Below are 22,047 nucleotides of genomic sequence, written 5' to 3' on the forward strand. Positions count from 1 at the left end.
GACTCTGTTGTATAAATATATTCCTCAATATATATTCCCGTAGGCATAAATTCGAAGTTTTCAGTGGAACCTGTGAGATCTCTTTCGCACCTCCTTAATTACACAGAAATTTAAATAAAATCCTAAATAATTTTGGTATTATTGATAGAAGGTGTAATAGATCCACCCACATGGAAAAACATATTTAATATTAGATATGCGAGTTAATAAGAAATATTTGGAAGTGAAGTATAACTTCCAGAATAATTGTTCAATCGAATACCGGTAGAACTAACCTCTGATATTTATACTTATGCTTTGCTCATAGACAGCATTCATTAGCATAATAGTTAATGCTTTAGTAGATAAATACCTTTGCTTTCAACACGTACATATCTACATTTTATAAATAGAGAAAACTCCATTAAATGTTGCATGTATCCTGCAGGATATCAGCATGACATTTGGTAGCAAAATTCAATTATGCAGTTTTTTCTAATGGTGAAATAACTATCGTGCCCAAATGTGGCTAGTCTCTATCACTAGGGAAGGAAAAAGTAGATTCAGATGGATTTTCCTTATCCAGGAGAGGCATCATAAATCATTTTTGAATTTTTTTGTCCCTGCTTCTGAATGATATTTCCAATATGGGAAAGTAGGTCACTATGCGGAGCTTGGACAACACGGCAGTAGCTTTTTACGCTTTCAAAGTTCCCTTTTGCCAAGCTCATTTATTTTCATACCTACCAGTTGAAATTTTGTATGGTATATGTTTATACCGCAATAATTCTGGAGTCTATTTAAAATTACTGATAAACTAGTTTTCAATCTCGTTTTCAATGCAAAACTCGAAGTTGCGAGTGTTTCTGTTCAGGAATTGCTGTAAATAAAACGAGATCGTACGGAGGTATTTATATTTTGTGGTCTAATAAAAAAGGGGTTTGTCATCTAAAAATATCAAGGCATCAAGGCGGAGGCCTTGCGTTTAACAAAACTGCTCCCTGGAGGTACGTTCTAACTTCCGACCGAAACGAACTTGGTGATACTTTTTCCTTTCGCACAAATGGGAATTCTGCCTTTTGGGTCAACAATTTTCGATTTTTCTTTATTTAACATTTTATATTTCATGGTAAGTTGGAGATTTTACGATTCTTTCGGGAAAGCATCAACGACTTAAAGCAGAAATTACTATTGTGTCAGTCAGTGCGAGCCCAAAACAAAAGCTTTTTGTAGGTTTTCGTATTTTTTTACGAAATGATTACATAAGAATGGAAAATGTTAATTTACATAATACCCAAAAAAACCAAATCATGATAGGCTCTACTTAATTGTTCCAAATTACGTCAATCGAAGTGGTTTTATCTAATTATTTTATTCCTCACTAATTAAATGATAAAATTTGGACAATAACCTGTTACTATTAGATTTGATAAAATATTTTGATATTGATTTATGATTTGGGACAAAATCCTTCTTACCAATGCACATTCTACACCGGTAAACGTATCATTATTTTTTTATTTAAACAGTAAACATAATTGTTAGAATTCTTTAGTTTACACGTAACCTCATCTATTGAATTGAAAAAAATTAGTTAAATGTACCGGTACAATTTTGGTACCAGCAATGACGAGTTTAAAGCATTATTAGTATTATTAGGTACTTAGTGAAATTATTAAAATGTGGACATAATAGGAATGGACCACATGTGGAGCGCTTAGTGGCAATACCAAATAGTGGGTTCGATTGGAAAAGAATGACACCAGCTAGATTTATATTAGAGACACGAGAAATTTCGGAAGTAGTTGGAATTTCGAAAATGAGGAAAACAAACGTTGTGGTTTTCAAAACTTCAACATAAGGAACATTCGAAAAAAAGGGAAATTTGTTCAACTCATTTTTATTTATTAACGCTGTCTAGAATTTTTTTACAACTAAGGTATAAGTGTTAGTTTGTGAATGTACTCATTACACAAAAATAGCATCAGCACGGCTTTAAGGTTTGATCCATAACTTTTATATTACCTGATTCTCAACGTTTTCCCCATTTTATCCCCAAATCTTTTTCAGGGAATTGAAAATAACCCCAACCATGTTTAAGGAAACAATTTCTCTTAACACCTAAACATTTATCATTCTTTCATATTTATTCAAAGGTTGCTGTAACCATCTACAAACTATCCAAATACTGGTATTATGCTATTATAAATTAAAAACATTAACGACCTTCTTTCTTCGACTATGTATTACACATAATTGTATCTGATAAAATCAGTTCCAGAATTTTGGTGTAAATTACTCATCCAATTCGTCACGTTTATGATGAATCAATTAATTACAGTTATTGGTGGACGTTGTGTGAATTATTTGATATGCGGTGCATTTAATCAGTGTTGCCAATGTGTCATTTAATTAATTAATTCGCGGGTGAAGTAGACATGTAAAGATATGGATGCTTCTAAATATTTGACGTTGGAGAAAATAATTTTTTTGGAGGGAAGAAATTATGATTGATTTGTTTAACAAGATTAAAATCCCGAAATTGGTTTTTATCGATAATACAAAAAATGTTTAATCGATGCAATTTTTTTTTCTGTTGAATTGGCAACAAACTTTTCGAATATAGGGTGGTAGTTGATAAATCTTTCTGCCGATAATGGTCAAATCATTGACCCAACATTTAAAGGCTATTGCCCGTAAAGCTTTAATGTTTAAAAGATTGTTGATAATGTCCAGCATAGGTGTTTTCGGCGCATGTATCAGGATCGCGGATTTGCTGAAAAGTGACCTAGTTGTGGGCTGAAAATTATGCATAGTCGGTTCCATGGGTGGAGTGTAGGTTACTTACTTTCCGCTTTCAACTTGGTCCAATATGTATGAGGCCGCGTTAGTTGGTCGCCCCAGCCTGGCTGGTTTGTTGGCTATGCACAGTCGCGGTGGCGGGTGGTCAGGTTAACATCGGGCCAAAACGAGGAACACCCGGACACTTTCGCGCACAACTGCTGCACGATGCCAAGCAAGCCGCTCGTTTCCGCCAGCAGGTTGCTCGTGCTCTGCGCTCGTTTTCGCTGGCTGTCGCGAGAGGGAGCCGCTTGCATTGCGGCGCCGCTATGTATGCGCGCGCGTCGTGGCGATGAACCGCCTGCGCCGATTTTTCGAGCGACCTCCGATCTTCTGTCCCTAGCCGCACTGTTGCCAATTATTATTCCGCTTGCGAATTTAAATTTTCCGCGCTATACATTCGCCCTGTAATTATCATTACTCATTTTAAGCTGGATTTCGGTTGTTATGTAATTCTTAATTGATATTCCTCAACTAATTACCCTGCTATACTACCGATATTAAATTCATTCAGATAAATGATGCAGCGTTTTTGAAACTCATCGAGGCAAACAACTGTTTATTTCCTAATCCATCGTGTGATGATAAATTCGAATTTTTCCAAATCAATATTATACATCGTTTTTCAAATTTTCCTAAGAGTAGCGATTTTTTTCGAGAAACACGCGAAAATAAAACTAATGAATATTGGGCGTAAACGTATAGAACTAATCCAGAAAATTAAAATTAAACACCACCTACGCCTCCGCCCCGTCTTATACACTACAGAGAAAATGCAAAACCATCCTACATAAGACAAATTGATGTAAAGATCAATGGCATATGTATATACACATATTTTGTATTGGCAAAATAATCACCGTACAAGCGCAAATAGGTTGTTTCCGGGCTTCCTCTCAGTCCACACTTATCCTGTCAACTCTAAGTAAAAATCTAACTTCAAAGTTTTTAGTATGATTACATTAGCAGTCTGTATTGCGACCATATATACCTCAAACACTAGAGGTTTCAGCTATTTCATTTTAATTAGTTAATTCATTCAAATTGATAACGCAAACCTAAATAACTATTTGATATGTAATTCTAGGACTTGTTATTGCTGCCTACTCTTCATTCAGATAAGTACTTATTTATTTTTGAACTTTACAAAAATTCAGTCATTTCTTTATCATTTCTCATAAACCTATGAAATCATCATGAAGTTAATTTAGATTTTGAATGACATTTATATTACCTACATCCCAATGAGCCAGAAAAATGCTATTCACGATATAAATCATTAGAAAAGTCGTTCTTCAACTTTCCTTAGAAGCCACTCCTTTTTGAGAAATATAGGAATATGAAAGTAATTTCACTAATTAGTGTAAGTTAACACGCAATTCCTAGGCAGATTCGCTTTTAATTATCCGGACAATCCCTGGATTTCCGGTGTAGACCTCATAATATACAGTACACTATCAGACGAAAGCAAAAAAACGTATAGAGAAAGAAAGTTAGTAGCATATTAAACCAATCAGTATCCATGAATATCAAAATCTTTTCTGTCTAAGATGATTTGTATCAATTTTGTGAATGTTAACATTGAGAATTTTTACACAGAAAGCGAGTCAACAATTGAAATAAATTGATTTGAGAAAATTTACGTCAATTTAATCGATTCGATCGATTTATTAACAAGGATACAGTCCAAGATGTCATGTTGCCCCATGTTAAATGGGGGATGCCTCTGCGATTTGCGATAACAGGGAAATTATCCGTAAAACTCATCTTGAATTGTTCAGGGGTGGTCTCATGGGCACAATGCCCTTATTCTATAGTCGCTGGCGCAATCGCCGAACCTTATTTACAATGAGAACCTATGGGAAGAGGCAGAACGTTGAATGTGTGTTCCAAACGAACAGTCTCAATGATAGAACAAACGAAATGTGGAAGAATATGGTAATTGCTAAAAAGTTATATCCAATAATGTCTACCCCATTAATAATTAAATTATGCAATTTGAATCATGTTTTGCGGTTATTCGCAATTGGTAAGATAAATAAAACCTGATTTTCGTAAAGTTTTCTTTGCTAATGTCGCACACACATTTAGGTTCATTTTGGTAAATAAATTATTTAAAAACTATTGCTTAGCAGAAATACTAATATACCTGTTGAATTTTATGTTAAAAAATATAATAAACAAATAATTGCTAAGTTGCGTTGCTTTTGTCCGATAGTGTACCTTTAGTGTCGTGAATAACAATCTAGATCTATATTTAAAAATGTCTCATCACTATCAAGAATTTTTATATCGGATGATACCACAAACCTATAAGTGATGTTTTATTGAGAAACAATTAGGATATTAATCGTGAATAGTAAATTAAATTTCTAAGAGTCTTTATAATAATTTATGTATCGTTGTAACGTCTCATGGATAGAAGTTTTCGTAGCGCATTATGTAGTTTGATAACTGATTTTTATAGGTATTAAAATGCATTATCTATAAAATGCAGCAATAAATTTGGTGTAAAAGTTTGCCTGTTTGTTACGACCAATATTAAATTTAATATAAGCACCGCGTCTATAAGCGTAAGTGTATTTCATCAAACTTTTGTAATATCTAACTTAACTAGAGAAAGTAAATTAAAAAAAATTAGCTAATTATCATCCGAGTGATAGCAAAAGGGGCCACCTCCCAAAAAAAAAACCTTTGGAAATTTATTACTTGAACTACGCGTCTCACAAATTTATTCTGGGAAAAAAGCTTACGACCCTTCTGACAAGTCGCACAAATAGTTTAAGGCGCACACGAAGTTTCTCTTCTTAAAAACCAAACCTTTGTCGTGAAACGGGATCATGTAAAACTTTTTTTTGATTAAAATAACAAGTTTTGATTATTAACAATTAATTTAATGCTTTCATTATTGGTAAGAAAAAGGGAATTAATTAGCTGAACGACTCTTGTGTGTTTTAGGGAAGCAACACTAATAATTGGTATTTCCTGAGCAACTGGCAAAATACAATCAATTCTAACTAAAGGCTCCTAAAAATATAAAATCCAGGCTTTAAGCTCTAGCGAATCTAGGACGGATAAAAAATTATCGATTTCCATCCGTCTGGATGGTTATCAGCTAGTTAAGCCAGCCAGGATTGCTGTGGATATGAAAATAATAGATATCTACTCCGATAGAAAATTATTTTTACTCTCTGATGTTAAAAACATATATAGCCCAACATCATTCTTGCAATTTCAAAATGCAGATGGCACTTAGTCGTTTGGATTTTTTTCCCCAATTAAATATTATTCAGCGTTATCATTTTTTTGGTTCATATCTTATCATGTAAACATAAATTTGTTACAATGCATATAATGTACACCGAAACTCATTTCTACTATTCAATACTAATATACAAATAAATAACACGCATATCATCCCCGTGATTTTTTTGAAAGGATCAACATTAAATCCAAATTAAGGCCAATTTTATTATGCACGTGTGATTCAGAAAATTAGGAAACAGTTGAGGAAGTAAAGCCAATTACTAAATATGATGTGTCTTATAATTGGAACCCCGAAATAAAATCTAATCGAAACGATCTGATGTTTAAAAGGCAAATGAGCCCACCAAGGTGCTTAGGTACCAAAGTATTTTTGATAATTTTCTTATTTGAATCGAAAATTAGAACTTAGAACCTTGAATTCCAAACCCAAAGGAAGCCAAAATTTTTAGTAATTATTGAGTTCCATTGAAAATTGCAAAGAGAGTATTTGTTTAAAAAAAATATGCCCATGATATCTTAATACAATAGGAAAATTTTTAGTTTTAAACAAGGAGTAAGACTACTGCTAAAGAATCAAGAGCCCTAAAAATATTGTGCGATTGAGCCCCTCTCGATACTCTTGAAGCGCGCTTTGTAATCTGCCCAAAAGTGTGAAAATCGGTTAATGAGGTCAATAGGAAGAGGAATTAAGAAATCCTCCAAAAAGATAACTTTCAACTTTATCGAAATACATATGGCGCTATTCGGAGCCCATTTATTGTAAACAAATCAAAAACGTAATTTTCTACATTATTTATATCAAGTAATATACATTTGCTCTGCATTTCGGTACTGAAAAGTGTTTTTTCTTCCTCTTCTATGTATATGAATATTATAGTTATACAAGATATACTGCGTTGAAAATTAAGTTAAAAAGTAGAGAACAATAAGCGGGGCTACATCCAGCATTGCGACCAAGAATTGCGTGTGATGTTTACATTTGTTCTTTAAAACCTTCTTCAGGGATTAGAGTAGATGGCGATCACTTTATCGTCATATTAGGGTCATAGCGCTAATACTAAGTGACGATATTACAATGATATTCGCATCCCTCAAGATAAATTGTAACTGAAAATTAGTCAAGACTGTATTTAATTTAAATGACAAAAAACGACACATTTAATGTTAAGCAATTTTTTAGCGTAGACCAGTCTACACGAAGCATGTGTTACGTCCAAAAATTTCGTATGTGTTACGTAGATTGGCTGGCGGAAAAACGTAATAGCTTTAAAATAGAACGTCTCGCTTTTAATTTTTCCACCAGACAAAACACATGTAATATTTTTATTTTTGTCACTTTATGTAAGTGTAATTCTTTGAAATAAAAATAAGGCCCACTGTTTGATCAGGCTTGGACAACATTTACCATTGACCTTAGGTGCAAACTTGTATCGATCATAGATATAATATATTGAAAATTTCAAAAACTCATGTGAAACTTACCTCCGCCTGTGAACACCAAGAGTACCCTGCTAGTGCAGTTTAGAAGTCCCCAAGGGCCCTCCGAGCAGACGCGCCATTGGCATGCTGCTAAACGCTGCTCTACTTTTGTTAACCCCTAAGAGTCGTGTCATCTCCATTTCCTCTGATTTTTGTACCTCAACAGGATTTAGTAAGGCCAGGGTGAATTTTTCCCTGAAACGGGTTTTAAGAATATTAATTATTGCACAGATGTACCAGACAGAATAGGAGTTGCATGCAAAATTTACATAGTAATGATCTTTTTCTTTACTGCAGCTCTGCGAAGAACAAAACCAGCATTTTGGTTTGCATAGATCATTAGCGGAAACTCAGCACCTATTGAAGATATAGTTAGAAATAAAGAATCTCGGCAGTGGACTAGCAGTGGCAATAGGGCTGTAATAGGTTCGTATGATTGCTGTAGTATGACGGTCTAACCTTTCAGTTCGTAAAAAAAATACCATTTCAGCTGTAAAAATATAGCGTGTCGAAGAACTATTATTCATTTTGTCACGTGATCCGCAGATATATTATGGCCAATTCGACTCGCTTAATCTGTAGTGAAGCCTTGCCCATTCGCATTTTTGCATGTAGGTGGGTTGTGGGCAGTAATTTAAAATAACCAATGACAAGAAATTATCGAATTAAAGTAAAAATGAAAAGTGCTTATCTTAAAAACTGAACCTCATGAATTCAATTTACACGATATTTCCAGGAAGGGTGGTCTAGCTATTTAATAAGTAATATATAAAAATAAATTCGCTGCAATATTCTGATGCTATTTCTAGGTCACACTTATATCACTGTCAAGTGTTGATATTTTATCGTACATCTATGTATACCTAATAATTTTACATAACGAGTTATAGCCGTTTGCGAGGTCAAGGATTTTGTTTACGAGATTAGCTGGCACCTAATGTATTCTTCTGCTGTTTATTGTCGGACACGAACGGTAGTACCTACAGCACAGGTCTAAGAACAAAGCGAAAAAATAATTAAGATGTGCAAAAATGCTATCAAGCTAATGTGCATGTAGAATCGACGGGAAAATACAGCCGCCCACTAAAAACAAAGGTTTTAAAATGAAATGGGGTAAAATCGATTGCATCCGGCACACAGAGAACAAGCAGTAGTTTTCTGAATAATTTTCATTTACCGTGAAAAATCGAGGAAAAACACAGCAGAGATTTCATAGTTCAAATGTCCATGATCACCTAAAGATACAAAACCTGCAAAAAGTCACTAATAGAGAAAACGAAACTGATGAGAAGAAGTTCAAAAAGAATCGAATGTAGGGAAAGGGGGAAGTTGAGAGTTGTCTTAGAATTGGGACGAATTTGGAATCGGAGGGTTACTAATTTGGGGCAAATACCTTTATGATCTTTGTGGGGTGTCAAATTACACTGCCAAAGGCTGTCAGAAAAACAAAAACGCCCGGTTTAAATCGGTACACTCGAAACGGGATTCTCGATGATGTAATAAAGGTCTTGATAGACTGAGTCGGCGCCTGCGTTGCCATATTTTATTCCTCCTTTAGGATTTCAATACCGCACTTACATAAAAGAAATCTTATGCAAACCCACATACTATACCTTAAAATTTAAATATTTTCAAATAAATATTCATAACAAGAGAAACAACATTAATGATACAATATATTTTGCTTATCTGTATTCGTATTATTTGTAGTTTTAAACAATTTTTAGAATAATCAAGATTTTTGAACGATCCATTTTCAAGATAAGCACCCCTGATACATGTTATGGCCCATACCTAATCTTTGGGGTTGCTCCCTCATTATGCGAGTAATGACAGACTTCTCGTCTCATTTTGACCTATAATTATTAACATAAAAGTGGTTGCAAAGGTATCTATTTTCACCGGTTTGTGAGCTATTCCTGGAAGTAGATCGGCAAGTTTGACAACCCCGGAAAATTCCAGCCAAATATTTGCTAGCTCAGAACCGTATTGGGACGACGCCTTAGGGAATATATCGAATCTTTTTTAAGGCTTGGGTCGCAGTTTTTATACGAATATTATTAATTATGATACACCTATAACTATTTTTAAACGTATTCTGATTATATTTGAAGAATGTGAGTTCAGATTGGGAATTAAAAGCCTCATTCCTGCTTTAAATATGTCTGAAACAGACTGCACATATTCTATCCGCCATCTACTCTAAACGAGACATACTAAAGGTGTTACATGTACAAAAGTTATAACGTTCTGTTTTTTTTTCTTAATTCTTGATTGACGTGTGACATGAATGAAATTTTACTACATTAAGGTAATTTTTCTCGGCAATTGATAGTTATCTAGAACCATACAACTAGTATGTTCTTTCTTCGTTACATTCATAGGGTCAAATGACGATAAAAATACTAATTTAGGGTAACAAATGCATACCATTCATGAGCCAAGATAGCCTCTACATTTATATTAAATTTCTTCTATTGAAATGCACATTATTAACGTTTGTTTTTTATATCATTGATGCGTAAATGTATGTATGTATGTATATAATTAATATATACATTACATGTATGTTAAATTATACATTATATGTATTGTGTGCCACAAAATGGCTAATGTTCTTTTTAATGGTAGTGTCACAAAATTTCACCGACGTCTTTTTTCTGATAACAAATTCTTCATTATATCTCGAAATTTCATTCAAAAAAGAAGAAAAAACGTGAAGATGCCCGAGTCTTACGGTAAAAGCATGATATAGGGAAAATTAATATGTTTAGGATGATAAATATTATTTTGAAATTATCGAGACATCCATTTGGCGTACTTCTCGTTTGCATAAGAGTAAAGTGTAAGGTGTAGGTAATATAGATTGCTAACATCAAAAATCAAGTGTCAAAATTGCAAGGAGGTTAACGTCAACTTCAAACGTGTTATGTGTTGTATTGCAAAAAATTTGGTTAGTTTAATTTCAATTTTCCTCAAATTCAATTCCAAACCTTACCCTATTTCTAAATATAGTTTCTGAAACTGGTGTAGCATCTAAGAGGTAAGTTTTCAATATATTTTACCTTAAATGACATTCAGGGTAATTTATATTATATTAGCTAACGGTAGTACCTACAAAATTACACAATCTGGTCTCACAGCGAGAAGTCGTGTCTGCACAGAATTTTCTAAACTTTTATTCAGTTATGTTGGGCATATAAAACTCGTAACATAATGCATCAGAATTGTATAGGTCCTGAAAAAAATTAAAAACTTCTTAAGTCACATATTATTTATAGGCAATTTCCCATATAAAATAATATATATAACTATAAAGTCAACTTTCCAGTAGTAGTTTGTAGATATCATCAATTACATTATGGCAAATCGCTTTTGAAGCATTTTCACAGGGTGTTACATGACAAAATTTTAAGTAGATACTAACACAGGGTATAGTATTTGACTAAGGAAAAACATGATGAAATACTGAGAGGTTATTTATTAATAATATACTTACATGAATTTTTGTAAGTTTTTTTTGAAACTTACAAGTACATGGTGATGTACATAATATTTCCTGTTAGGTAACTATTTGTATTAGGACCATTAGATATGAGACAAAAAAAGAACATACTGAATGTTGCACTATCCAATAAGTTCTAATTGTTTTACTTAAATATATTTTTTTGCTTTTGGATAAGCTTACAGAATTCCCTTCATATTAATAAAAATTGGCTTTCAAACTTTTGTAGCAATCATAATGTTTTGGACAAATGCTGTGTTTTGTATTAAGATATACATTTCTCCATATAACATCTTAAAACAACATTTTTTTTCTCTCTTTAAATTGTCTTTTTATTTCAGGCATCATTCCTTTACAAGTTCTTCAATATGTCTAAAAAATCTGGAAACAAAAAAAACAAAGAAATAAATGATGACTTTAATGGTGAATCCAAACCCACTGCATCAGAAGCAACTGTAAAAGGCGCAAGTAAATCTGTCAAAAAGGATCCTCTTGCCAAAGGAAGAGATAGTAGTGAAGAGGAATCTAAGCTACAAAAAGATCTAGGTGAAGGTGTGAAACTTACTGCTAAGTCTAAGAAGGCAATAAAGAAAGGTAAAAAGAAGATTGAAGATGAATGGTCTGATAAGGAAGTGAATATGGATTTAAACAATGTTTATAATGATGCAGATGAGGGCATTCCAGCTCCAAAAAAATCAAATAAAAAGAAGGAGAAGAAGAAACCAAAACTAGAAGAGAGTGACATTGAGGATCTTCAAATAAATTCAGATTATGAAGAAGAAATTAAGCCTGTAGTAAAGAAATATAATCACAAGCAAAACAAGAAGCAAGTAAAGCCAGAAGAGAGTGACTATGAAAATCTACAAATATATTCAGATGGTGAGGAAGAGATTAAGCCTGCAGGCAAAAAATCGAGTAAAAAGAAGAATAAGAAAAAAAATAACACTGAAGATATTGAACCAGTGGATTTACTGGTTGAGTCTGCTGAAGAAGAAGTAAAATTTGTATTGAAGAAATCTGACAAAAAGAAAAGCAATAAGACAAAGGTTGACATAAATGAAGACGAGGAAGTTACCCCTGGAAACAATACACACAAAGATTCGGTAGCTACTAAAAAAGGCAGCAACAAAGATACTAAATTTGGTGAAAATATAGATACAAATATAGAAAATAATAATAGTGCTGAAGAAATAATAGAAAAAATTGAAGGCTTAGAAATAGCTGATAAAAAAGAAAAGAAACTCACTCATAAAGATAAAAAGAAATTGAAAAAACAACAGGATTATGAAAAACAAATGGAGACACTACTTAAAAAAGGTGGACAAGGACATTCAGAACTTGAAAGTAACTTCACAGTCTCTCAGGCTCAAAAATCAGCTGGGCAACTAGCAGCTTTAGAAAATGCAATTGATATAAAAATTGAGAACTTTAGCATTTCTGCTAAAGGAAATGATCTGTTCACAAATGCTAGTTTACTAATTGCCAATGGTAGACATTATGGGTTAGTAGGTCCAAATGGTCATGGAAAGACTACTTTATTAAGACACATTGCTCAAAGGGCTTTTGCCATCCCCCCAAATATAGATATTCTGTATTGTGAACAAGAAGTTGTTGCTGACGATTTTAGTGCTGTTGAAACAGTTTTAAAAGCAGACGTTAAAAGAAATGAACTTCTTGCTGAACAGAAAAAATTAGAAGAACAATTCAATGCAGGAAATGTAAATATTCAGGATCGTTTAAATGAGGTTTATACAGAATTAAAGGCAATAGGAGCTGATTCTGCTGAGCCAAGAGCTAGAAGGATATTAGCTGGCCTTGGTTTTACTAAGGAAATGCAAGATAGGGCAACAAAAAATTTCTCAGGAGGTTGGCGAATGAGAGTTTCACTTGCTAGAGCATTGTATATTGAGCCCACTCTCCTACTCCTTGATGAACCAACTAACCATTTAGATCTGAATGCTGTCATTTGGTTAGATAACTACCTTCAAGGTTGGAAAAAGACATTGTTGATTGTTTCTCATGATCAATCCTTTTTAGACAATGTTTGTAATGAAATAATTCATCTTGATACTCAAAAATTGCACTACTACAAAGGCAATTATTCAATGTTTAAGAAAATGCACGTACAAAAGCGCAAAGAAATGATTAAAGAATATGAAAAACAAGAAAAAAGGATTAAAGAGTTAAAATCTTCAGGATCATCCAAGAAGCAAGCTGAGAAAAAGCAGAAAGAGGCTCTTACAAGAAAACAAGAGAAAAATCGATCTAAAGTTCAGAAACAAGAAGAAGATACTCAACCTCAAGAACTTTTGCAAAAGCCCAAAGAATATCTTGTCAAATTCAGATTTCCAGAACCTCCTCCATTGCAGCCTCCCGTACTTGGTCTACATAATGTAACATTTGCCTATCCTGGACAGAAGCCACTATTTGTTAAAACTGATTTTGGAATTGATATGAATAGTCGCGTCGCCATCGTGGGACCCAACGGAGTGGGAAAATCAACATTCTTGAAGTTATTAGTTGGTGAACTTACTTCTCAAGAAGGTGAATCGCGTATGAACCATAGATTGAGGATAGGAAGATTTGATCAGCATTCTGGAGAACATTTAACTGCTGAAGAAACCCCTTCAGAGTACTTGATGCGCTTATTTGATCTTCCATATGAAAAGGCCAGAAAGCAATTGGGCACCTTTGGACTTGCTAGTCATGCTCACACTATAAAAATGAAAGATTTGTCTGGAGGTCAAAAAGCTAGAGTAGCTTTAGCTGAGTTATGTCTCAACGCTCCAGATGTATTAATTTTGGATGAACCTACCAACAATTTGGATATTGAATCCATAGATGCCCTAGCAGAAGCTATAAATGAATACACTGGAGGCGTTATAATAGTTTCTCACGACGAGCGCCTCATTAGGGAAACTGGCTGTGCCTTATACATCATAGAAGATCAGACTATTAATGAAGTAGATGGTGACTTTGATGATTATAGAAAAGAACTGCTTGAAAGCCTAGGTGAAGTGATAAATAGTCCTAGTATAGCGGCCAATGCTGCAATCAGTCAATGAGTTTGTAATGATATAGTTTCGTAAATTGTATTCATTTTTTTATCGTTGGCACTAATTTAACTTGATTGTTAACTTTCATAATTTACTATACATATTCTTATATTATTATTTGGTACTTTCAAAAGTGTCTAATTATGTCCATTTTTGGTCTGTTAAAATGCGTTTAACTCAGTTTGTGTAATTATTTTCTTGACATTGCAGCTTATATTTCCTAATCTCGTGTTTTGGTAAGTAAATTCTTTGTTTGGAATGATTAAATATATACTGTTATGGGAAATTAAATGAAAAACAAGCATAGCCGACTGCAGGTGTGCTTATAATGAAACGTATTTATTTATTAATAGTATCTATAGGAAAATCGGTTCGCTCCTTGACAAACAAGCATTGTACATATTAAGTATGAGTTACATTGCGACTGTTATATGTACCAACTTTGCTTAGTTATAAAATCCCTTTAGATAGATTTTATTAACAGATAGAAATTCAGAGATATTTACAGATTCTAACACTAGAATGGAAAGAATAAAGTGTTGGCTGGTTGTGTTATGAACTTGCTCATACAATTTAATTTCATGAATATTAACCGCCTTAATTTTGTTGAAATATGGTGGGCAAGATTTGAATGAACAAAAATTGAACAATACTTGTAGTTAACTGGTGTTCAATATACGTAGCTTTTCATTACTATTATATCACTGCTGCTAATTTTTCGTTTTGTGCAATTAAAACAAATTCATTATGTGATTGAATTAATAAGGATTGAATACTTACTAATTATAAAATTATTTATCAATTGGCAATCACAAAATCATAAAATGAAGAAAAAATATTTTCATCAAACACAATATTTAACCTAAATTAGTATTATAGGTATTTTACATGAACAATCAAAAATTAACCATAAACTTATAAATTAATAGTCATAACATTAACAATAATTATTTAAATGCCACATAAGATGTGCTCAGTAACAAATTCAAATAATGATACTTTAATGAAATTGCAATATGCCTATTATCACATACATGCAAACATCTTATAGGCTAAATTATGAGTAATCATAAAGGAATTCTTCTGAGTATTTTACCACAAGTTAGGCTTATTTTAAACTTCAAATTGAACTTTCTTATCTTGACCTCAAGTGGGGCAAAATATTCAAACTAATCTTTTCCAAATACGTGAAAGGGAAAAGATTTAACTCATACAGCTGTTAAGCTCTTTTTGCTAGTCAGGTCTATATATTGGCACTTTTGGCAAAAATTCTATTAAAATTACGTATTCCATCATTGAAGAGGAATCGCATTGCTGTTTGCTTAATCTCCAGTGTAGGCCCAGCTTGTTATATAAGTAACTGTTCTCCCATTCTAATAATTTATTCAAGGAATGTTGTGTCTAAAAATTTATATGTACATATAATATTGAAAGCAAAGTAATAAGTTAATAAACTTACTCTTTTACTTAGACATATAACTGGCCATAAGGAGCACCCTAACGTGCAACAACAGCAAAGACAACCACAAAATAACCACTTCACGTTTACTGGCAAAGTTTTCTTTAGGATGCCATTTATTCTCATGACAGTCTCTTTGAATTCTTCTGGAGCTACTCTTGAAACTAAACTACTGGGAAATTCTGTGCTAAATCTATTACTGAGGCCGAAACTAAAAAGAACCAATTAATGTATAGTGGTATATAATGAGAATGTGGTCTCTTACACAGTCATGTTTCCAGCCCCTCGGATAATTACAGGATCAGGTACCAAAGAGACATCAGCAGGTTCAGTTTCTTCATTGTTCTCTATTTCTTCTTCATAGTATATTGCGTCAAAACCTTCCATGTGTGTCTAGAATGATATTTGCGAGAAACAAAAATTTTACTCTAAATACGAAAGATATGTAATTAAAAGTCCTTTGTCTTTTACCCTTACTTACATATGTAGACGTTCTGAAGGATTTTTAGTGATTGTTTAAAACTGTAAGACTTGTTGAATGCTGTTTACCCTTTAATGTTTCAAGGCTTTTCTGTAAAGCATTTTGTTTTTGGTATCTGCGGCCATGACTATTGAGACTTAAGAAAAAAATAACCAAAAAACGGTATTGTTTTGACTATGGGTTCCCTAGAAACACATTCTCTACGTAAACGTCACGTCGGTTTTATAAATATTTTTAGTATTTTTTTAACTACTAGTTTGGAATAAGATAGAAAATAAAAGAAATATCTTAATTTCTAATTAAAAATTAAATATCCTCTTTTCAGATGTTAGAAAACGGTTTTTATCAATGTCGTAAGAATTGCTACTCTAGTTGTTCTAATGGTCGTTCATTTTGATTGATCAGCTGACCCTCAGTACCATGTTGTCGGGTGTATGCCGACTGTATCTGGCGAATTGGTTGAAGTTAGACCATTCAGAATCCCAACTTCATTCAAATTGCTTCACTGAAAGCGGTTGAGGTACTTTGACCATCAATGTGAATGCGCTCCTGGGTCCTGTTTGCCAAGAGCGTTTTTTTCTCTAAAATATCTTTACATAAACAGAAACAACTGATTCGCGGTGAAAACGAGAATATTAAGACGTGGCTCGCATAGTTCGTAATTTGTGGTCATGACCAAGTTTCTGTTGGTGACATTGAACTGCAATTAGAGGGAGGGATGACAATATAGCTTTTGCCGTTATTTTTATTTTATAGTCTGCGCATGCCAAAAATTAGGAATGCTTCTAAAATTTAGATAATTGTTTTGAGAAGTTCAGAGAAAGCGCAATTTGAGCAAGAAACCATTGCATACACTCGTTAACTATTATCAATACATTCACGAGTAATTTCGGCTTAAATGTGGGGCTACCATAAAATATTCTGTATAGTCTAGTAATTACAAAATGTAATTAAAATTTAGCAAAACACGCACATGCGTTTGCTGAACCGAGTAGAACTGATCTTTCCCCACTCTAAAAAAAAAAGTCATAAAAAATAATCGATATACTGATCTATAACTCAGGTGAACGAAAACAGTTTTCTGTACTGTTTCATAGAATAAAATTCGGTTTTCTGCTTTGAAGTTTAATGCACTGTTAGGATAAAGGACGAGGATTTCTCAGTCCGTCACTGTTCCAAGAGAATAGAAGGTATTCAATACATAATCGCAAATTTAGCTAAAGACATAAGACATTCTGACGAGGAAATATTACTTTTAGCCCTTACACAACACAGGTTTCCTTCGAGGGCAAAGTTTACTTACGTCAATGTGCGCAATAACAGATTCCCATGTAGACAGGTTATTTTATATATTAATGTTATTCTGATGCGCCAATAACCTAATTATATTTTTGAAGGCACTATGTTTGCATTATTAATAATGCTATTTATTCATACCACTTAGTAGGACTAAAGTCACTAGAATCACTTGTATTAATGGGAATATTCAAAAGTAACATATTTAAATGAGATGCGTTCCACAGTGATCTAGTGGCGCGAACGTGTCTATAAAAGCTATTGTCTTTCTATTACTTTCAATTTTGAATTTCTTAAATAAAACAAAACCAAACTTGCTTGACTACAATAAAAACGAATATATTCTGAGGAAAAGTTTAACTGAAGATACAGAAAAGTTATTGGCACAAAAATTAATTTCCTAATAAAAGTAACAATAAGCTTGATAATAATCTCATATTATGTACAGCATTACTGTTAACAGAATACATATCAACAATAAGCCATAGGGCTCTCAACTTTCCATTTCAAATGAGACTTAACATTTACCTAGAATAATGTCAATATTAATGTAATGTTAATGTAATAACAGTTAAGACAAGTCAACAATTTTATTAATTATGACTAGTAAATTAATCATGAGTGCATCTAAGGCACATTACCTTTGATTTCAAATCCATGCACTGTTCCTCATATTCTACAATTTTCCTTACCAATTCAAGCTTCTTGATTTCCAGCAGGTGGTTTTCCCAGTACAACAATTTTTGTACTTGACCAAAATTCCGTGGAACTTTAACCGCATTATATGTCTTGCCTGGGGTTACTTCGTCAAGTTTTTTCTTATATTCATCTATTTCTTTGTATTCCTGAGCTATATTCTTTTCAAGGCTCTGTATTAAATCTGCCATAAGTTGGTTTTTAAACTGAAGAATGTTAATTTTTTCATTGTAATAACTATTAGTTATAAGGTGTTCTGCATATTCGGGATCAAAAGTAGTTTCTGGGCTGGTGTCTTCCTCATTATTAAGGGTTTCAGTAATTAAGTTTGTCTCTGAACAAACCCGTTCCTCTGTTGTGTTGATTAATGGTGAATTCTTAGGAAATTCTACATCCTTATATTCTTGCTCAGTGCTGGCTACTTGATTACCCAGTTCAGACCCTTCCTATTAAACAAATAATTAAGTTTGTTGAAACTTCCATCACACACACACACATATATATATATATATATATACACCTCATCTGTTTCTTCACTATTAATGTCACTTTCAGTTTCAGCATGGTCAGCTTCATCATGAATCGTCTCAACTTGTCCCCCTTGATTTTTATGACTTGTACCAGCACAAGCATAATTTGAAGGGTTCTCACTTTCCAACTCTTCTACCTCCTCGACATCTTCTTCTGCTTCTTGTGAATCTAATGCCTGATCGTCATCCATTTCTTCTGCAGCTACTGTGGGATGTAATTGGCTTTTCTCTTTTTTTAGTTTCCTCTATAAAACTTTTTATCACACTTTCATCCAGTTTGACATTATAAAACAAACCTTCAGGTCTGTTTGGATTCTCTGAACATCCCAAAGCTGATCCTGTCTCCAACTGGAGCAGAATCCCTGTTGCATTTCCCAGTGAATGAGATTCAGGGCAGAATCTAATTTGCGAAGTTCCTGTTCTATAAGAGTCGGATCATCTGGGTAGGCATTTGCTGCATCCAATGGTGGAATATACTTAACTATTTGAAAGTCAGGGTAGAGATCAATCCGGTGAGTTATAAGGGCTTGCAACAATCTAGAGGAAATATGTAATGTGTGATTCAAAGCTTGTGCTAGGTTCTGTTTGTTCATTTTGTTTACTTGATCCTGAAAATAAAGAGTAATTAGATTTTTTTTCTTCAGTTTGAAGACCTGAAGGGTAAACCACTGATGAAAATTTTGTATATTATTTTTTAAATCTCCAGTACTTCCCAAAGAGTTTCTTAAATAATCTCTATAAAACTTTCTGTCATGCTCCATGTTCCCTCAAAAATCCCCAATTTTACTTAAAACTTCCTCAATAGTTTGCCACTTGAAACTTACCCTCTGAACTACATTATGAAAATGCATTATTAAGTAACTAAGGAGAACTCTGTTTTCTATTGGAAGCATATTTATAAGAGACCTCAAATGCTTTTCCCTAGTATTGTAATTTAAAATGGCACCAGCTTCCTCAAATCTGATCAGCAAATCATTTGTGAATATGGGCTCTGGCAAATCTCTAGAAAGTTATTGGGTTTTTTAAATTATCTTGAGTCATTCTAAACTTACCTCAAAAAGGTTTTCAAAACACTAGTAACTGTAGGAATATCATAATCTTTCAGAACCACAGTTTGACGATTGTTATACATCTTCCTTATGTGATGTACCTTTGTTTTATTTCCACTCGTTTTATAGACATACTCAAAATTAAGTCCTTCCATTTCCACAAAATCAATACACTCCCTAATTGGGAGTGGGAGGTTAATTGCATCATGGCACTTTCCTCTTTGACATGCACTGGCTAATTCAGCCCCAAAAATTGGTAATGCGTCAGCAATGTTCTGATTCCCATCTGCACCAACTTTATTGCCAAACCCTAGTTTAACTTTCTTCTTGGTTTTGGCTTTTACACTACATTCTCCTTTCTCTTTGGCATGCTCTTTTTCTTTATCCTTTGACTTAGTGAAAATAAATGCTTTTGTCCTTTTTGTTTTACATGGACTAAAAAGTGACAAATGCCATTTTAATTTATATAAACAAGACTTAAGATAATTTATGCTTACCTGGCTTCATCTGAGCTTTCCCCTTCAAGGGCTGCATAGCCCTTGTCTTTATCCTTTTTGTCTTTCTTGTCCTTTCTCTTACCTATAATCATCTCCTTTTTGGATGATTTTTCATTTTCCTCGTTATCTGTGAGAATATAAAATCCAGCGCAAACATATTTTTAATCTTATCTGCTAACACCTTTGTCAATACTTACAGTCGCTATCATTGCCTTTCCGTTTCTCAGCCATATATAAACCCGGAAAGTCTTTCATTACTTCAGGACTATCAAAGTCCATTTTCTTAGTTTTTGATTGTCGTTTGATGAAATTCGTGGTTTACATTTTGTTTGATTTATTTATGTTTTTTGTAATGTTTTTATTATTTTTTAAATGTCAAATTTGGTATTTTGACAATCGAAAGTATTGTCTTATGAACTTGTCAGTGGACAGAATCGGTGTACTTCACGCTCTATGTTCCAATAGCACCATTCGATTCCCTCCTGTTCTCGCAACAATTGTAGTATGACTACGGACAAATACTTGACAATTGCCATCGTACTTCCGGCATGTCCCGTTTCCTCTTGCTAATCTCACATTTGTCAATTTTCGGTCAGAAGTAGAAAGCATTTTGTAGGTTCTACGTTTTGGCGAAAAGCCGTTTAACTATATGCTTCTCCGGAAATCGCTGTAATTCGTATGTTGTGAAAGCGTAAAGTCATCAGAAGCACGATATGAAAATGGATTGGACACCTCAAGAAGAAGGATTAAGAGAAATTCTCGCGCTTTTAAGAGAATCACAATCTCCAGATACAGCAACCCAAAGGGCTGTACAACTAGTATCCTTTTTCCTTCTATTTCATGTTTTATGTAATCTCGGACCTCAATCTGGCACAATTATGTAATGGGCAAGTTTGTTCTCAAAGTTCATTAAAATTAGGAATAGATTTCTACTCTACTATTTACAAAGTGTTTTGCTGTCTCATGTTATCACTGAATCTATGTTATCTGATATCCATTAGTAGATTGAATCAAAATTTGGGCAATTGAATTGTGGCGTTATCTTTAGAAAGTACTGACCAACTGGCTATTCTTGGGTAAATATGATCTTACAAGATCTACATATGTTGGTCTTACAGCATACTTATAAATTTTAAATACAGTTAATTTTATTGTCCTAGTAAGATACTAAATGTGTTTTTGTATTTAAGATTGTTTTGGCCAAATAGTTGTATTTCACATGTTGATGTACAGGATTATATTGTATATACTTATTGACCCATTATAGTGGGAATATGTGGGACTCTTGTACAAGGAAATTCTCAATTTAAATACAAATTTTTTTAGGTTCAGCCTTGCTCTGTGCCAGAGTAATTTTTAACATAATGCCAGTTATAAAGAATAAGTATATTAAATGATAGGAATTATTGCTCAAGAAATTTATTTGCTTTAAAAAGTCGTGTTTTTAATGCTTGAGGTAAAATTAATCTCTTAGAATAATAACTTGAACATATGGGTATTTGATATCTAATTATGATTTCACCAAAAGTGAGATTAATTTCTTTATTTCAAATAGAACACCCTTTATATTTGCTTACTGTCTTAAAGTCCTAAGCGCATGATGTATATCTATTTCTTATAACTTAAAAAAAAAATGGGCATCGGAATTTGTATTTTCAACATGTATAAATGAAATTTTTTATTTAACAAATGAACAATCATCCCCAATTTCATATACCAGTATTTTTTAAGTTTTATATTAACCTACATTAAAATAAAATTATTTCAGTCATTATGGAAGAAGGGAAATTTGCTTTTTTGAAGAATTTTTTATTGCAATAACTTCCAATGGCATTACTATTTTAATCATAACATTTGGGCTCTTGCAGTTTTCAACATATAAAATAGTAAATGACCATTACCAATTAAACTA

General features: G+C 33.1%; 5 protein-coding genes across 20 annotated transcripts in view; 2 read left to right on the forward strand and 3 right to left on the reverse strand.

Moving 5' to 3' along the window:
- Positions 1 to 9,065, reverse strand: part of PMCA (plasma membrane calcium-transporting ATPase 3) — a 75,158-nt gene extending 66,093 nt beyond the window's left edge. For 4 of the 11 annotated variants that reach the window (XM_066302362.1, XM_066302359.1, XM_066302350.1 and 1 more), the window contains exon 1: positions 2,828 to 3,040. The gene's annotated coding sequence lies outside the window, so the exon portion shown is untranslated. Of the gene's footprint in view, positions 1 to 2,827; positions 3,043 to 7,569; positions 7,762 to 8,743; positions 8,817 to 8,959 lie in introns of those variants that run through there. The other 7 variants (XM_066302361.1, XM_066302354.1, XM_066302348.1 and 4 more) reach the window with 4 other exon arrangements.
- A 1,415-nt stretch (positions 9,066 to 10,480) lies between these two features.
- LOC136350361 (ATP-binding cassette sub-family F member 1) lies at positions 10,481 to 14,307 on the forward strand. Its single transcript, XM_066301946.1, has 2 exons — positions 10,481 to 10,609; positions 11,413 to 14,307. Exon 2 carries the CDS (start codon positions 11,440 to 11,442, stop codon positions 14,134 to 14,136), a length of 2,697 nt encoding a protein of 898 aa, XP_066158043.1. The 5' UTR covers positions 10,481 to 10,609; positions 11,413 to 11,439; the 3' UTR covers positions 14,137 to 14,307.
- A 140-nt stretch (positions 14,308 to 14,447) lies between these two features.
- LOC136350370 (cysteine-rich hydrophobic domain-containing protein 2) lies at positions 14,448 to 16,403 on the reverse strand. Of its 2 annotated transcripts, none has more exons than XM_066301964.1 (4): positions 16,136 to 16,403; positions 15,852 to 15,979; positions 15,587 to 15,797; positions 14,448 to 15,528 (listed from the first exon to the last, which is right to left on the reverse strand). In XM_066301964.1, the coding sequence occupies exons 2-4, from the start codon at positions 15,971 to 15,973 to the stop codon at positions 15,361 to 15,363; spliced, it is 501 nt and encodes a 166-aa protein (XP_066158061.1). In that variant the 5' UTR covers positions 15,974 to 15,979; positions 16,136 to 16,403; the 3' UTR covers positions 14,448 to 15,360. The 2 variants fall into 2 exon arrangements, with proteins under 2 accessions (XP_066158061.1, XP_066158060.1); XM_066301963.1 differs by having other exon boundaries at positions 16,068 to 16,395.
- Positions 16,404 to 17,153: 750 nt separating this feature from the next.
- The window catches only part of Tnpo (transportin 1), a 30,791-nt gene continuing 25,897 nt past the window's right edge, over positions 17,154 to 22,047 (forward strand). For 4 of the 5 annotated variants that reach the window (XR_010734141.1, XM_066301942.1, XM_066301944.1 and 1 more), the window contains exon 1: positions 20,574 to 20,953. Coding sequence is in view for 4 of the 5 variants with exons in the window: in XM_066301942.1 (XP_066158039.1) it covers positions 20,849 to 20,953 (105 nt within the window). In the remaining variant the exon portion in view is untranslated. Of the gene's footprint in view, positions 17,258 to 20,573; positions 20,954 to 22,047 lie in introns of those variants that run through there. The other variant, XM_066301943.1, reaches the window with a different exon arrangement.
- On the reverse strand, positions 17,682 to 20,539 carry Rlip (Ral interacting protein). The gene is made up of 7 exons (XM_066301953.1): positions 20,333 to 20,539; positions 20,136 to 20,262; positions 19,642 to 20,073; positions 19,414 to 19,591; positions 18,886 to 19,197; positions 18,580 to 18,834; positions 17,682 to 18,505 (listed from the first exon to the last, which is right to left on the reverse strand). The coding sequence occupies exons 1-7, from the start codon at positions 20,412 to 20,414 to the stop codon at positions 17,975 to 17,977; spliced, it is 1,917 nt and encodes a 638-aa protein (XP_066158050.1). The 5' UTR covers positions 20,415 to 20,539; the 3' UTR covers positions 17,682 to 17,974.

The sequence above is a fragment of the Euwallacea fornicatus genome, chromosome 3 (assembly GCF_040115645.1).
Source record: "Euwallacea fornicatus isolate EFF26 chromosome 3, ASM4011564v1, whole genome shotgun sequence".
NCBI classification, from domain to species: domain Eukaryota; kingdom Metazoa; phylum Arthropoda; class Insecta; order Coleoptera; family Curculionidae; genus Euwallacea; species Euwallacea fornicatus.

Excerpts from the sequence above, each read along its gene's own strand:
- LOC136350361 (XM_066301946.1), top strand. The coding sequence starts at position 11,440 with ATGTCTAAAAAATCTGGAAACAAAAAAAACAAAGAAATAAATGATGAC.
- LOC136350370 (XM_066301964.1), bottom strand. The coding sequence starts at position 15,973 with ATGGAAGGTTTTGACGCAATATACTATGAAGAAGAAATAGAGAACAAT. Across the intron at positions 15,798-15,851 it reads GGGGCTGGAAACATGACTGT|TTTCGGCCTCAGTAATAGAT; the intron begins GTAAGAGACCAC and ends GGTTCTTTTTAG. Across the intron at positions 15,529-15,586 it reads TTATATGTCTAAGTAAAAGA|ACACAACATTCCTTGAATAA; the intron begins GTAAGTTTATTA and ends ATAAATTTTTAG.
- Rlip (XM_066301953.1), bottom strand. The coding sequence starts at position 20,414 with ATGGACTTTGATAGTCCTGAAGTAATGAAAGACTTTCCGGGTTTATAT. Across the intron at positions 19,592-19,641 it reads GTTTTGAAAACCTTTTTGAG|AGATTTGCCAGAGCCCATAT; the intron begins GTAAGTTTAGAA and ends ATAACTTTCTAG. Across the intron at positions 18,506-18,579 it reads ATAGTGAAGAAACAGATGAG|GAAGGGTCTGAACTGGGTAA; the intron begins GTGTATATATAT and ends TTTGTTTAATAG.